At 42.8% G+C, this 13475-nt stretch overlaps 2 protein-coding genes across 2 annotated transcripts in view; both read left to right on the top strand.

The window, feature by feature from the left end:
- Positions 1–13475, top strand: part of LOC144694114 (scavenger receptor cysteine-rich type 1 protein M130-like) — a 248092-nt gene that overhangs the window by 223022 nt on the left and 11595 nt on the right. The window lies entirely within an intron of this gene.
- The window catches only part of LOC144694282 (scavenger receptor cysteine-rich type 1 protein M130-like), a 102547-nt gene that overhangs the window by 78820 nt on the left and 10252 nt on the right, over positions 1–13475 (top strand). Inside the window, exons 10-12 of the mRNA XM_078564619.1 lie at positions 5831–6148; positions 9043–9357; positions 12282–12602. Of these exons, the coding sequence (XP_078420745.1) occupies positions 5831–6148; positions 9043–9357; positions 12282–12602 (954 nt within the window). The remainder of the gene's footprint in view (positions 1–5830; positions 6149–9042; positions 9358–12281; positions 12603–13475) is intronic.

Below are 13475 nucleotides of genomic sequence, written 5' to 3'. Positions count from 1 at the left end.
TTAGAATTGTACCGTTTTCCCTTGTGTTTTTGCGATTTTCCTACCCACTTGAATCACTTCACACTCCTCTGTGCAATTTTCATCTAGCACTTGCCCACCCTTTCCACCAACCTATGGCTTTTTAAGTTTACACTATCGTCTTCACATTTCACATTGCTGCCAAGTTTAATGTCATCTAAAAATGTTCAAATTATGCCGTATACGCCAAGGTCTAGGTCATTAATATAAATGTCCTCTTTCCCTAACTCGTTCCCCTACTTTCCTCATACCATTTGCTACATGCAACAACTACCATCTTATCTCGTTCAGGTTGTCTGGAGATAATTTACAGACCAATACAGTTTTCTCAGAACAGTTGTAAAACAGAAATTAGGCATTGACAAGTTTTGCTTCCTTATCTTCCTCACAAACAACATTTTATTGTCTCAAAAGTAACCCACTAAATTGTGTCTGACTCCTTTTTTAGAATTATTCCAGATTCATTAATTCGGACAAAAAATGGATTTCTGCCAAAATTTCTCAAGCTTGAGCTTAACTTCACGATTTGGAGACAGACTCATAAATACAAAAGGTTGCAGCATTTGGGATTAATGCTAATTGTTGTCAAAAATCCTTTAAAATGAAAATTCCCTTTTGAGAACATTATCAAAAACCAAACCTCAATTTCTTTAACTTTGTAAGAACTGTAATGTACACTAATAAAATTAAAACAACCTCTTTTTCACGTGAAATGATTTGTATCCAGATTAGAAGTTCCATATGTTTATTAGCGCATTCTTTATCTTTGGATAGCATTCTCGTTATTCAAAGTAACCTGTTAACTTACACTGCACTTTACATTTCAAGATTGTCCCAAATTCAAATTACAGTGCTGTTGGAACGCAGATTTCCATTAATATTTAATTCAGCTCTTCAAAATAAACTCCCTTTTTATCCATTGGACCAACCCAGACCGTGTGTTTATGCCTTTTGGTTTTCCTAGAATTCTTTTGAATTTCAGGTAATCTTTTTTTCCCTCAGAAATTTAGAATAACAACTCGTAAGTATCAATCCCAATCATCTTGGAAGCTGATGATTAGGGTCATTCCCTATTAGTCTGCAAAGGGATGGTACAAGAGTTGTTCATCTCAAATAAAGGCAAACCCTGTTTTACATAAGCAATACCTTCAAGTTGCGATTTTTGCCAGAAATCTCAACTCAAACTTTATACTCAAAACTTTGGAATGTTTGAGTATACTTTTCATCTAATCTAATATGGGGCTTTCGAATATAATATGGAGAACTTCACACACAAATGACAATTTAGGGAAGAAAACACGTTAAAGCTCACATACAAATGCTTCCATTCACACCAACAAACACACATATAAAGGTATGTATTTATATTGTTATAATATTGAACTTAACTCTAAACGAAACTTCAAGTAGCAGTGGGGGGAATAAAGGGATCTTAGAGGCTCCAGCTATAGGGGCAATCAAACTGGCTGAAGCTCACATTTTCTCTGCTCCTGCATGCCAATGCTCATTAACTCCCGTAGGGGTATCCCCTCTCTCTCTCTCTCCCTCTCGGTCTCTTCAGCACAAACATCTCTTGTAACTTAGATCAATTCATTTATTTTAAGTTACAAAATTCACGAGGGGACCTTTCAGGTCCCAATTATCCTCCCACATATTCCCAATATCTGTTGATGGCCCCTGGAAGAAATCGAACTGCCGCTACGACCGGCGCAACTCGACCGAAATATATCTCGATTAGTTTAGTTTGTTTCAGATACAGACTCAAAATGAGCGCTGTAGCTTTGTAAGTTTTATCGTTAATCTGAGCTTTCCACGACTGCTTAGAGTGTGATGGCGGATCGCCCGGTTGCCAACGTTGCTGTTTCATTACGCTGATTAGCTTTTTATGCTTCCTGGTGAGGTGAAGGGACATAGTTCCTTCACCTCGCCATTCAGCCACAAATTCGAGCTCGGTCTTCACGGCCATATCCACACACACACTATACGGTCACACACACTAAAACAGTGACCCACAGTTCCCCCAAGATCTGAGTCTCCTGAGGCTCACTCACCCCATACTAAAACAGGGACCCATATTTCCCCCGAGTTCTGATTCTCTTGAGTCTCAACCTCCACACACTAAAACAGGGACCCACAGTTCCCACAGGATCTGAGTCTCCTGAGGCTCAATCCCCCCACCTGTCCAGTTGTGTCTCCTGGCCGAACCGTTCGGATTCGCGCTGTTAGACCTCCGTTCTAATCTGACGCGAACAATCGGAGAGTACATTTCAAATGATAATACTGACCAGATCATTGTTACGCCTTCGCAGAGGTTCGGACGGATCCTGCCGACTACGCCAATTGAAGATGGTGCACACTGGAAGCCCGCAACAACCACAGAGACTCAGGCTTTCTTTAACCAGTTTTATTCAAGCATATGCAAGGGAGCCGCAATCCTTCCTTAGAATGAAGACTCAGCTCCCAGATTCATTACTTTTGTACCTTTTCTTATCATAATACATTTGAATACATCTAATCGGTAACAGGAACACCGGTCTAATGCTAACTCACAGAATCACAGAATCACACAATGCAGAAGAGGACTTTCGGACCATCGAGTCTGCACCAGCACGTGAGAAACATCTGACCTACTTACCTAATCCCATTTACAAGCACTTGGCCCATAGCCTTGAATGTTATGACGTGGCAAGTGCTCATCCAGGTACTTTTTGAATGTTGTGAGGCAACCCGACTCCATCATCCTCCCAGCCAGCGCATTCTAGACTGTCACCACCCACTGGGTAAAAATGGGTTTCCTCACATCCCCCGTAAAACTCCTGCCCCTCACCTTAAACTTATGTCCCCTGGTGCCTGGCCCTTGAACTAAGTGGAACAGCTGCTCCTTATCCACCCTGTCCATTCCACTCATAATCTTGTACACCTCGATCATGTCGCCCCTCAGTCTTCTCTGCTCCAACGAGAACCACCCAAGTCCATCCCACCTCTGTTCATAACTTAAATGTTTCATCCCAGGGAGACCCTCGTGAATCTCCTCTGCACCCCCTCCAGTGCAATCACATCCTTCCTGTAATGTGGCGACCAGAACTGCACACAGTACTCCAGCTGCGGCCTCACCAAGGTTCTATACAACTCCAACATGATCTCCCAACTTTTGAATTCTATGCCTCGATTGCTAAAGACAAGTGACCCATATGCCTGTTTCACCACCCTACAAACATACCCCTCCGCCTTCAGAGATCTATGGACACACAAGCCAATGTCCCTTTGTTCCGCAGAGTTTCTGAGTTCGTTGAATACTTCCTTGTCAAATTACTCCTTCCAAAATGTATCACCTCATACTTTTTAGGATTCTATATCTTCCTGTAGCCCAAGACACTCAATCTCACTCGTAACCACCCGGCCAATCTTTGCGTCATCCGCAAATATTCTAATCCTACCCTCAATGTAGTCATCTAAGTCGTTTATATAAATGACGTATAATAGGGGACCCAGCGCAGATCCCTGTGGTACACCACTGGACACGGGCTTCCAGTCAGTAAGCATGCTTCTGTCATCACACTCCATCTCCTACAAGTAAGCCAATTTTAAATCTACGTTATCAAATTACACTGTGCCCTATGTGCATTTGCCTTCTTTATAAGTCTCCCATGTGGGGTCTTGTCAAAGGCTTTGCTGAAGTCCATATAAACTACATCAACTGCACTACCCTCATCTACACACCTGGTCACCTCCTCAAAAAATTCAATCAAATTTGTTACGCGTGACAACCCTCAGACGAAGCCATGCTGGCTATCCCTGATTTGGCCTTGCTTCTCCAAGTGGAAATACATTCTCTCCTTCAGAATTTTCTCCAATAGTTTCCCTACCAATGACGTTGGACTCACGGGCCCCTAGTTCCCTGGCTTATCTCTACAAACCTTCTTAAATACCGGAACCACGTTAGCTGTTCTCCAGTCCTCTAGACACCTCCCCCGTGGCCAGAGAGGAATTAAAAATTTGGGTCAGAGACCCTGCAATCTCCTCCCTTGCCTCCCTCAGTAGTCTGGGGCACAAATCATCCAGACCCGGATATTTATCCACTTTTATGTTTGCCAAGGCCTCCAATACCTTGTCAGACCCTATATAAATTTGCTTAAGAACCTCGCAGTCTCTCTCACCGAGTTCGATACCTTCATCCTCATTCCCTTGGGTGAAGACTGATGTGAAGTATTCGTTCAACACTCTACTAATGTCCTCTGGCTCCACCCATAGATTGCTCCCTTGGTCCCTAATGGGGCCTACCCTTTCCCTGGTTATTCTTTCCCATTGACACACTTTTAGAATATCTTGGGGTTTTCCCAAATTGTACCAGCCAGAGCTTTCTCATATCCCCTCTTTGCTCTTCCAATTTCTTTCTTAAGCTCCACCCTGCACTTTCTGTGTTCCACTAATGCCTCCGGTGATTTGCTCCCCTTTTATCTCCTAAAAGCCTCTCTTTTCCTTCTCAATCCTATTGAGTACATAAGCATGTGATTTTGCTCACCAATTATTCTAAAGGATGTGTACATAATTACATTATCCAATCAAAATTAAAACACGTATGCAAATATTTTGTTTCTCACAACGCATGGCTGTTTATGTTTCATCAACGCACCCTGCACCCCCCCACCCCACCTTTGTTCCTTGCTTGCCTTAGCATATCTAAGCTAAAACCATCTGCCCCATCCCGATCTGAGGTGGGAGTGCACTTAAACTAATTTACGTCATACTTTTGTCTCCAGTCTGACTCTCAAGTCTGTGCAATGTTCATCTGGTAATCTTCAACGCTTAATATGTTTAGCAATCATTTCTGCCTTGGGATTTTAAGGGTTTTGCAGTAAATTATTACTGTATTCTCTTTTAGCATTTTTAATTTCCCCCTGAAAAATCATTCGAATGATTCCTTGGTCGAACGGCTGAGCTCACGAGGATAAGTTGTGCAGTTCAGCCCATTTCCATTTGAGCTTGGACGACCGAGAGGTGAACTTATTGAAACATATAAGATCCTTAGAGGACATGGCAGGGTGGATGCTGTGAGGACGTTTCTCCCTGTGGGGTCCCGAGAACGAGAAGACGCAATTTTAAAAATATGGATCACCCATCCATGACTGACCTGATGAGAACACTGTGTTCTCGGTGGTTGGTCCGTGGAATTCTCTTTCCCAGAGAGTCGTGGAGGCTGGGTCATTGAATATATTGAAGGTTGAGTTACATTTTTTATGGACAAGCAAGTCAAAGTTTAAGAAGTCAGAACGGAATACAGTATTGAGGCTGTAATCAGATCAGCCATGATCTTATCAAATGGCAGAACATGCTCGAGGAGCCAAGTGGTATACTACTGCTCCTCATTCTAATGTGTGTGTTGTGTTGGGAATGTGGGAGGGGTGGGGGTGAGCGTGGTGGGGAGGGGCAATTGTATCAAATGTCAGTAGGGATATATGTATGTGCGTGTGTCTGCGCGGGGTGGAGGGGTGGAAGCTATTATAGCATCTTAAGGTTTATGTTTCCTATGGAAAAGGAGAAGGAACAATCCCGAATAAGAATAATAAATTGAGGAAAATTCAAATTCAATCAGGTGAGAAAGATCTAGCCCAGATTAATTGTAATCAATGATTGGTGAGCAATTGAAGATACAATCCAACCAATGACTGCTTCCCTGAGGTCTAGTTTGTCATTCGGAACAATTCCTGTACCGTTCTTCCACCCCTCAAGCGAAAATTCAGCCATTAGTGTTCCCAGCTGGCGCAACAGAGCTAAGGGAAATAATCTGAAACTGCCTTTTGTTCCACAACAGTTAAGCAAAACTTGATGCTTGAGGATGGGGGCAGCCCGTGTGCTGGAAGAGTTCAAGCCAGTAGCTTCAATGCCTGGCGTAGTATTTGCGGTAGAATGTGGGACATGAATGACGCTCGTGTAGTGTGCAAATACCTGGGCTGTGGAGACGCTGTATCTGCATCAGATGATTCTCAGTTTGGGGCTGGCGACTGGCCTGTTCTTGACTTAGAAGTTCACTGTGACGGCTCCGAAGACAACCCCTGGAAATGCGAATTAAAACTCTTGACACACACGAACTGTTCCAGAGGAAGGAAAACAGCTGGCGTCGTTTGTTCAGGTAAATCTCTACTCTGAAAACGGGGAAGATGACACAACTTCACGCGACCCCACTCAACCACGCAATTTGACCAAGAGGTGTCGTTTTAAAATACTGCAAGTCATTGAACTCATTTTGAAGGTTCCAGATTCAGAATTAAAATAAAAGGGTTGCTACTGTTTTACAGACTTATAAATTATTAAGTCTCATTTACGTAGTGCCTTGGTGAACCTGCTGACGTTTCGGATCAGGAATCTAAACTAGAGGTGCAGCTTTTCTGTGGTTGGAAATAAAAATGAGTGAATGTTGCCACTGTTGTGACGCCGGCAGCGGGGAAGGATAAATGGTTTTAATTTAATCTAATTTAATTTAATTTAATTTAATTTGAATTCAATAAAAAATCTTGAATTAAAATTCTAATGATGACCATGAAACCATAGCCGATTGTTCTAAAAACCTATCTGGTTCACTCATGTCCTTTTAGGAAGGAAATCTGCCCTCCTTACCTAGTCTGGCCTACATGTGTCTCCAGACCCACAGCAAAAATGCCCTCTGAACAAGAGTAATTAGGGATGGGAAATACATGTTATCCAAGCCATCGATGCCCACATCCCATGAATGAATAAAAAGAATAATGACCAGCTCCAGCTGGGTTATTTCTCCAGCAAAATGCATTAAGTGTAGGATATTAACTACAATTGATGGACTTAAAGTAAAGCGCAGATAGTTACACCAGTGGAACGTCCAGGCGTGATTAATCGCTGATTTACACAATTATCTTTTTCATCGCCAGTATATATGGTGAGTCCCATTACTAGTGCGCTCTGTCGGAAGATAAACCCTCGCCTCACTACCTGCTAATTCTGCATCTGGAGCTGTATTATTGGTAGCTTTTTGTCAGCGGCTGTTGGGCATTGCTTTCACCTCTCAGCGACAGGGAAAAGAGGGAGGTCCCAAGTTTACGGCAGCAGTAACGGCAATCGACCCAGAGATGCTGTCCATATTCTAAGCGCTAGCATTCAAGCCAACTGAGCCAACCGGCCCATGTTTTATAGCATATTGCTGCCACATAGTATATCATAGAAACATTTCTAAGTAACTCCCTTACATTTGCGGCGGACACGATTTTTCTCACTGTGGATCGTGAGAAATACCATTTTATTTCGAATGTTCCAGTCGGGATAATGCAACTACAAAACACTATTTCATAATTTAGAATCATACTCATGACTACTATAAAGTTGAAAATGCCAGAGTTCAGCTCCATAAAGAGAGCGCTCAATAATGACATCTAGCCCTTTAAACCAATTACTAAGGTGCAATTACTGGGGTGCAGTGTTTTAGGGAATCTCTGGCAAGCGTGTTGTGGGACTGCAGATCACATGAGAATGATGTAATTAAAGATGGATTCTAATGGTTTTGGACACAATATAATATTGCTTATAGCAACAGCTTAGCTCTGTACTTCATAAAATGCAATGCTAAGATGCAGACCGCCTACGGGCACCATACCCACTCACTAGAGACTGCAACTTCTTCAAGATAAATCTATTGTAAGAGAAAATATCTATGCTCTCTGCATTTCTGAACGCGGAACAGACCATTCTAGAAGAAAAAAGTTCTCGATGTAAGCGTTTATTGAAGCAATATATATTGAAAATTTACTACTATTCGTTTTAAATCAACAGGACACAAAGAACCGAGACTGGTTGGCGGAACGGACAGCTGCTCTGGGAGGTTGGAGATACTGTATGGAGACACCTGGGGGACTGTGTGTGACTCACATTGGGACTCCAAGGACGCCCGTGTGGTTTGCTCATCGCTGAAATGTGGGGAAGTGATATCAATACTCGGGGAGGCTTATAATGGCGAGGGCAGCGGCCCCATATGGCAGGATGTTTATGAATGCCAGGGTAATGAGTCCATTCTCTGGGACTGCCCCACTACACCAAGAAATCAACACAACTGTACGCACAGACATGACGTTAGTGTCATTTGTTCCGGTAAGTGTTTCATTCGTTCCTAAAACTAGGTTCTGGTGGACCTCTATCCTCTATATGGGAAATATCGTTGCTGCTCAGTATCAGACCCAGATTGTGGTTCTCTTTGCAATATCGGTGGATGGATCTGACGCTGTGGCTTCGTGTCTTTTATTTATGTAAAAATAATTGATTCGCCGTTTTCTTGACGGAATTCACAGTCTCAAACAGTTTCTTTACTGACATTCCGACGTGCCGATAGACAATAATATAATACAGTGCTCAAGTTCAAATTCCAGCAAAATCTGGAGTTTAACAAACTTATGTTTAAAGATCTTGAATTCTATTTAATTTCGCTCTTAGCCGCCAAAGCAGGATTAGAACAATAAGTTTCCTAAAGCCTGTCGCAAACCGAACATGCCTATTCCCAGTCGCCATTTCAGCGCCGCATTTCGACAGAAGACGCATCGCATTCTTTCTACTTTAACATCGCGTATGCCAGGCCTTTCAATCTATCGCATCCTCCTGGTCAGTTAGGATATTTTGTTCACGCCACGCGGACGAACAAAAATAAAAAGCTTTCCTTCTCCTGATCACTTCTACCCAGTTTACGACGTCCTTTCTCCAGAATATTAAAGTCACCCTCCCCGTTGGAGTTTCATTCTTCACCTTAGATCCCAACAGACTCCTAGCAGTTGTTCCGCTGTAAATCCTCTTTCACTGTGGCGCCGCAGCGTAGTGTTAATTGTCACAGCGAGGTGTTTGACGAAAACCTGTTCGATCCGCGATAACTCGCTCGATTTAGTGTTTCTCATTGATTTTTTGCTTTACTTGTTTGAATAATTCAATTTGTGCGCATTTGATTTGTTGAAGCAGAAAATGACTTTCCAATGGAATGTGAATCTGCTGAACAATGTTCTTTGTTTCTCCATAAAGGACAGAAAGGGCCGCGGTTAGTTGGTGGTAATAACGCCTGCTCAGGAAGAGTGGAGATATTACTGGGCAGCACCTGGGGTACAGTTTGCGACACCTACTGGGATTTACAGGATGCGGCTGTCGTCTGCCACCAACTCGGTTGTGGGGCTGCAATATCAGCGCGAGGAGGCGCATTCTTCGGAGAGGGAAATGGTTCGATATGGTACGATATAAATGAATGTATCGGCAATGAATGGCGTTTGAACGATTGCCCAGTGTCATCCTGGGGGCACCATCAGTGCACGCACAAAAATGATGCTGGTGTCATCTGTTCCGGTAGGTTTGTCATTCGTTGTCAACTGTCAATTATTCTCATTCATATATTATTATTTATTTGCATGGAAGAATCCTCGAGTAAGGGCGATACCACATCCTGTTTAAATTGTGATATATTGCCATACGTTGAGAAACAATGGTGTGAGGGGTTCCAGGCACGAGGCGGCCAGAGTTACTTATTTCCCTTCCATTGATCGTAATTGTCAGAGGGACTTAAATGCATTTAAATTAATATTCTGAGCAGCACGGATCAACCTCTGCACATGCCGTCCCGACAGGTGTACCGGATATTACATTGCATTCGAGTTGAGACCCCGAAAAAAAAATGAGTCTTGACTGTAACTCATTTTCAAGATGATATATGTACCTTAATCCTAGGCGGGTGTGAATGCGTATACATCCTCCCCAAATGGGCGCACATATATTGACAGCAAGTGGGATCGAAGTGGGTGTGTATAGATCAGACCCAAAACACATCTGGAGTGCTGTGTAACATTCTGGGCAATATCACTAACAAGGGAAATATTGGCACATATTCACCCGAACTTTAGCAGGCCTCCAAGTGTTAAATTATGAGGTGAGGATACATAAAGAAGACTTCTGTTCTCCTTTATTTGGAAGAGTTATTTGCTTGTGATTTTGGGATTGTGAAAGGAATTGATGGGGCAGATAAAGATATTTATTTCCTGTTGGCGGCGGGGTCTAGGAGAAAGGAACATTAAATTAAATTCAGACCCAATCATTTCAGGAGACAAATTAATGTATACTTCTTCATGTAGAGGGTTGAAGAAATAGGGATCTCTCTCCCACAACAATAAATACAGGTCAGTTTAAATAATAATCATTAATTTTAGATCGATAGAGTTTGAATAGTGCAGGGTTTAATGATCGAAATTGAAGACAGATCAACCATGGCCTAAATGAATGACGGAACAATGCCATCGGACTGAATGGTCTGCCTCTTTTCTCAGGTTCCCCTTCGTCACAATTTACCTGCCTCTTCACTGAACAGCACTTTAGTTAGTCATTTTGTAAAAAAAAATTGCTGTCAGAAAGTGAGCAAGACTGGATTTTACTGCCTCTGCATAAATGCTTTCAGAAGTTGTGTTTTCCAATGAACCGCTACAGTCCATATTATTGAGCCAATTAGCAGGCTACCTGCACCCAATTTAACCCCTGATTGTTAAAAGACATTATCGCCATTAATTCACTGCCCATAACTAAGTGTCCATTTCTAGCACCGCGACTGATTGAGATTGCATGGTCATGCAGGGCATAGATGCCAATCTGGCCCTGCAGCAGGAAATGACAGAACCAACAGAATGGCAAACAAGCTCCTTCACATTATTTACTTGTCTCAGGTGCATCCATCGACGATAATATTTGTAGCAGTGTTCACAGTAGAATTCTTGTTGAGATGTAGTCTAGTCTTGACATGGGGGACAACCTCGATAATGGTGTTCCACTACCACAGTGCTAAATTGGGTATATTCAGAAACAAGCTCGCAGCTCAAAATTGGCCATCCCATGAGGCACTATTGGCCATCAACAGCTGCAGAATTTTATTTCACCACAACTAGTATCTCCCTCACTGTAACATTATCAACAATCCAAGTGACCAACATTGGCTCAACGTGGAGTGTCGAAGAGCAGGCCAGTAGCAGCAGAAGGCACGCCAAAGAATGAGGGGGGAACCTTGTGAAGCTTCATCATAGCATTACATGCAAGATAAACAGGGGGGTCTCCCTGTTTTAAACAGCGATAAGCAATCTCAAACCAAGCAAACCAGTTTATGAGATCGACGCTCTGAAGACTAGTTAAATCCAATCGTGAATGATGGTGGATAATCAACCAAAAACACCTATTGGAAGACGTAACACTAACAATCCCATCGTCAATGAAGGGCGAGTCCCGTACACAAGTGCAAATGCCAAGGCTGAAACATCTGCAATCACTTTCAGGCAAAAGTTTATTGCAGATGGTCCAGTTTGGCGACATCATGAGGCCATGGATGTCAGTCATTGTCCAGTTCAACTGGACCACATGAGATCAAGAAACAGATGAATGCATTGGATACATTAAAGTTTATGTGGACCAAAAACATCTGTCCTGTGATATTGAAGGTAAAGCGACCCGCCTGATTGGAAATATTTCCACAGCCTTAATCATTCATTCTCTCCATTGCCTGGGCAGAAACCTCTGCAACCTCAAAGTTCTTGCTGACTTGAAGTTCTGTATTCAGAGGCCACCCTCAATCTCAATGTAGTACTACCATCGCATTAAATCGGTTAGATTTAGAATAGACCTGGTAGCTTAAAGATGCACTGCAACAATTCGCTCAGGTTCCTTGCACAGCGCATTCCAAGCCCGAGAATTAGTAGAACAAGGGCAGCAGCCGGACAGGGATTGGAGCACCTGCACCTTCCCCCTCAACTCAAACACCAGCCATACTTGGCTGGTTCAGGATCGTGGAACTCCCTTTCCAATTTCACTCTGGTTGTACCTGCATTTTAGGGTTTTCAAGGTTCAAGAAGGTGCAGGATGGTTACTTTCCCAAGGTCAATACATGCTGCCCTTTCCAGCGATGGCCAAATCCCACGAAAGAATAAGAAATTAAGATAGCCGCATGACTTGTCGTTTCAAACTTCCGCTGTCGATATATCTCCCTTCTTTCTTCTTGCATGCCTGTCAAGGCCTTGTCCACCAGAGCACAACATTTCTGACGTACAATCCTGAAACTTTAATATTGCTATTTATTTATCTTGCTGATACCAACTACGTTCAATGTTTGCATCATGCTTTATTTATAATAACTCAGAGGCAAAGATAAACCGTACAAGAATATTAACTTCCATAATTTCTGTTCACAATATGACTTTGCGGAGCATTGAATGAACTTTCATTATCCAATTGCATTCTTACAGGTGAACCTTGGCAGGTGCGACTGGCTAATGGAGAGGGTGTTTGTGATGGCCGAGTAGAGGTTTATTACGGCGGTCTTTGGGGGAGAGTGCTTGACACTCAGTGGAATTTCAATGATGCAGATGTCGTGTGCAAACAGCTGAATTGTGGCTCTGCAATACATCTTTATAACCACTGGAAGTTTGGAAAAGGCACCGGCCCAGTGTGGATAAGCAATGTTAGATGCAATGGAAGTGAACCCTTCCTGTGGAATTGTAGTTTTAGACAAGAAGTGAAGCAATTATCCATCGCAGATGACGTCGGCGTGGTTTGTTCTGGTACGAGTTACTTTAATTAACGAACTAAAATGTCCAGGATATCACGCTTTAATTATATATTCATGAATAACCCAACGGTCAATACCTCTTTCTCCTTTTGTCTATGACATATTTTGGTTATCTCCACCTATCACTGGCCCTCTATCCAGCTCTACCTGTCCCACCCCCCGCTTAAACCAGCTTGTATTTCACTTCTCTATTTTTCCTTAGTTCTGTTGAAGAATCATATGCACTCGAAACGCTAACTGTGTTCCTCTCCCCAGATGCTGTCACACCTGCTGAGTTTTTCCAGGTAGTTTTGTTTTTGTTTTGGATGTCCAGCATGCGCAGTTTTTTGCTTCTATCTAGTTTCCTTCCCTCCACGTCACAGCTCACTTCCTGCTACATTAGTGTGACCAGAAAATGTAGCTACAAAACATTCGGCCCTTTCATAAAATTCATTGATATAGATTGGAAATAGTTGGTGCCCTAGCATTGATCCCCGTGCCTCTCCAATAGTTAGCACTTGCCAATGCGAAAAAGGCCAATTTCCACCTTATCTTTGTTTCCTTGTTTCTAACCAGTCCTTTATCCAAGCTAATATGTTACCCCCCATTCCACTAGCTCCTGTTTTGTGCTCGAAGCTTTGATGTGGCCGCTTCTGAAATTCCCTTCGGAAGTCCAATATCGAGCTGTTCGGCCGAAAGTCCTGTTTCTATGCCGCTAATGCCTCGCAAAGCTTACGAATTATGAAGAATAACATTGAAAGTAAAAGTGACACTTGCAGGGCGCGCGAAGTGTACTTCAGACTTCTGATGTCTGCTCATAGATCTCGCCTGAGATGGCACACTAAGCTGATATGTAGATTACACTTGGAGCAGGGTAAAGCCTTTGGGATCG

Source organism: Cetorhinus maximus, chromosome 19 (genome assembly GCF_964194155.1).
Source record: "Cetorhinus maximus chromosome 19, sCetMax3.hap1.1, whole genome shotgun sequence".
Taxonomy (NCBI): Eukaryota; Metazoa; Chordata; class Chondrichthyes; order Lamniformes; family Cetorhinidae; genus Cetorhinus; species Cetorhinus maximus.
The sequence above is the reverse complement of the archived record's forward strand: the minus strand, read 5'-3'. Positions and strand labels throughout refer to the sequence as shown.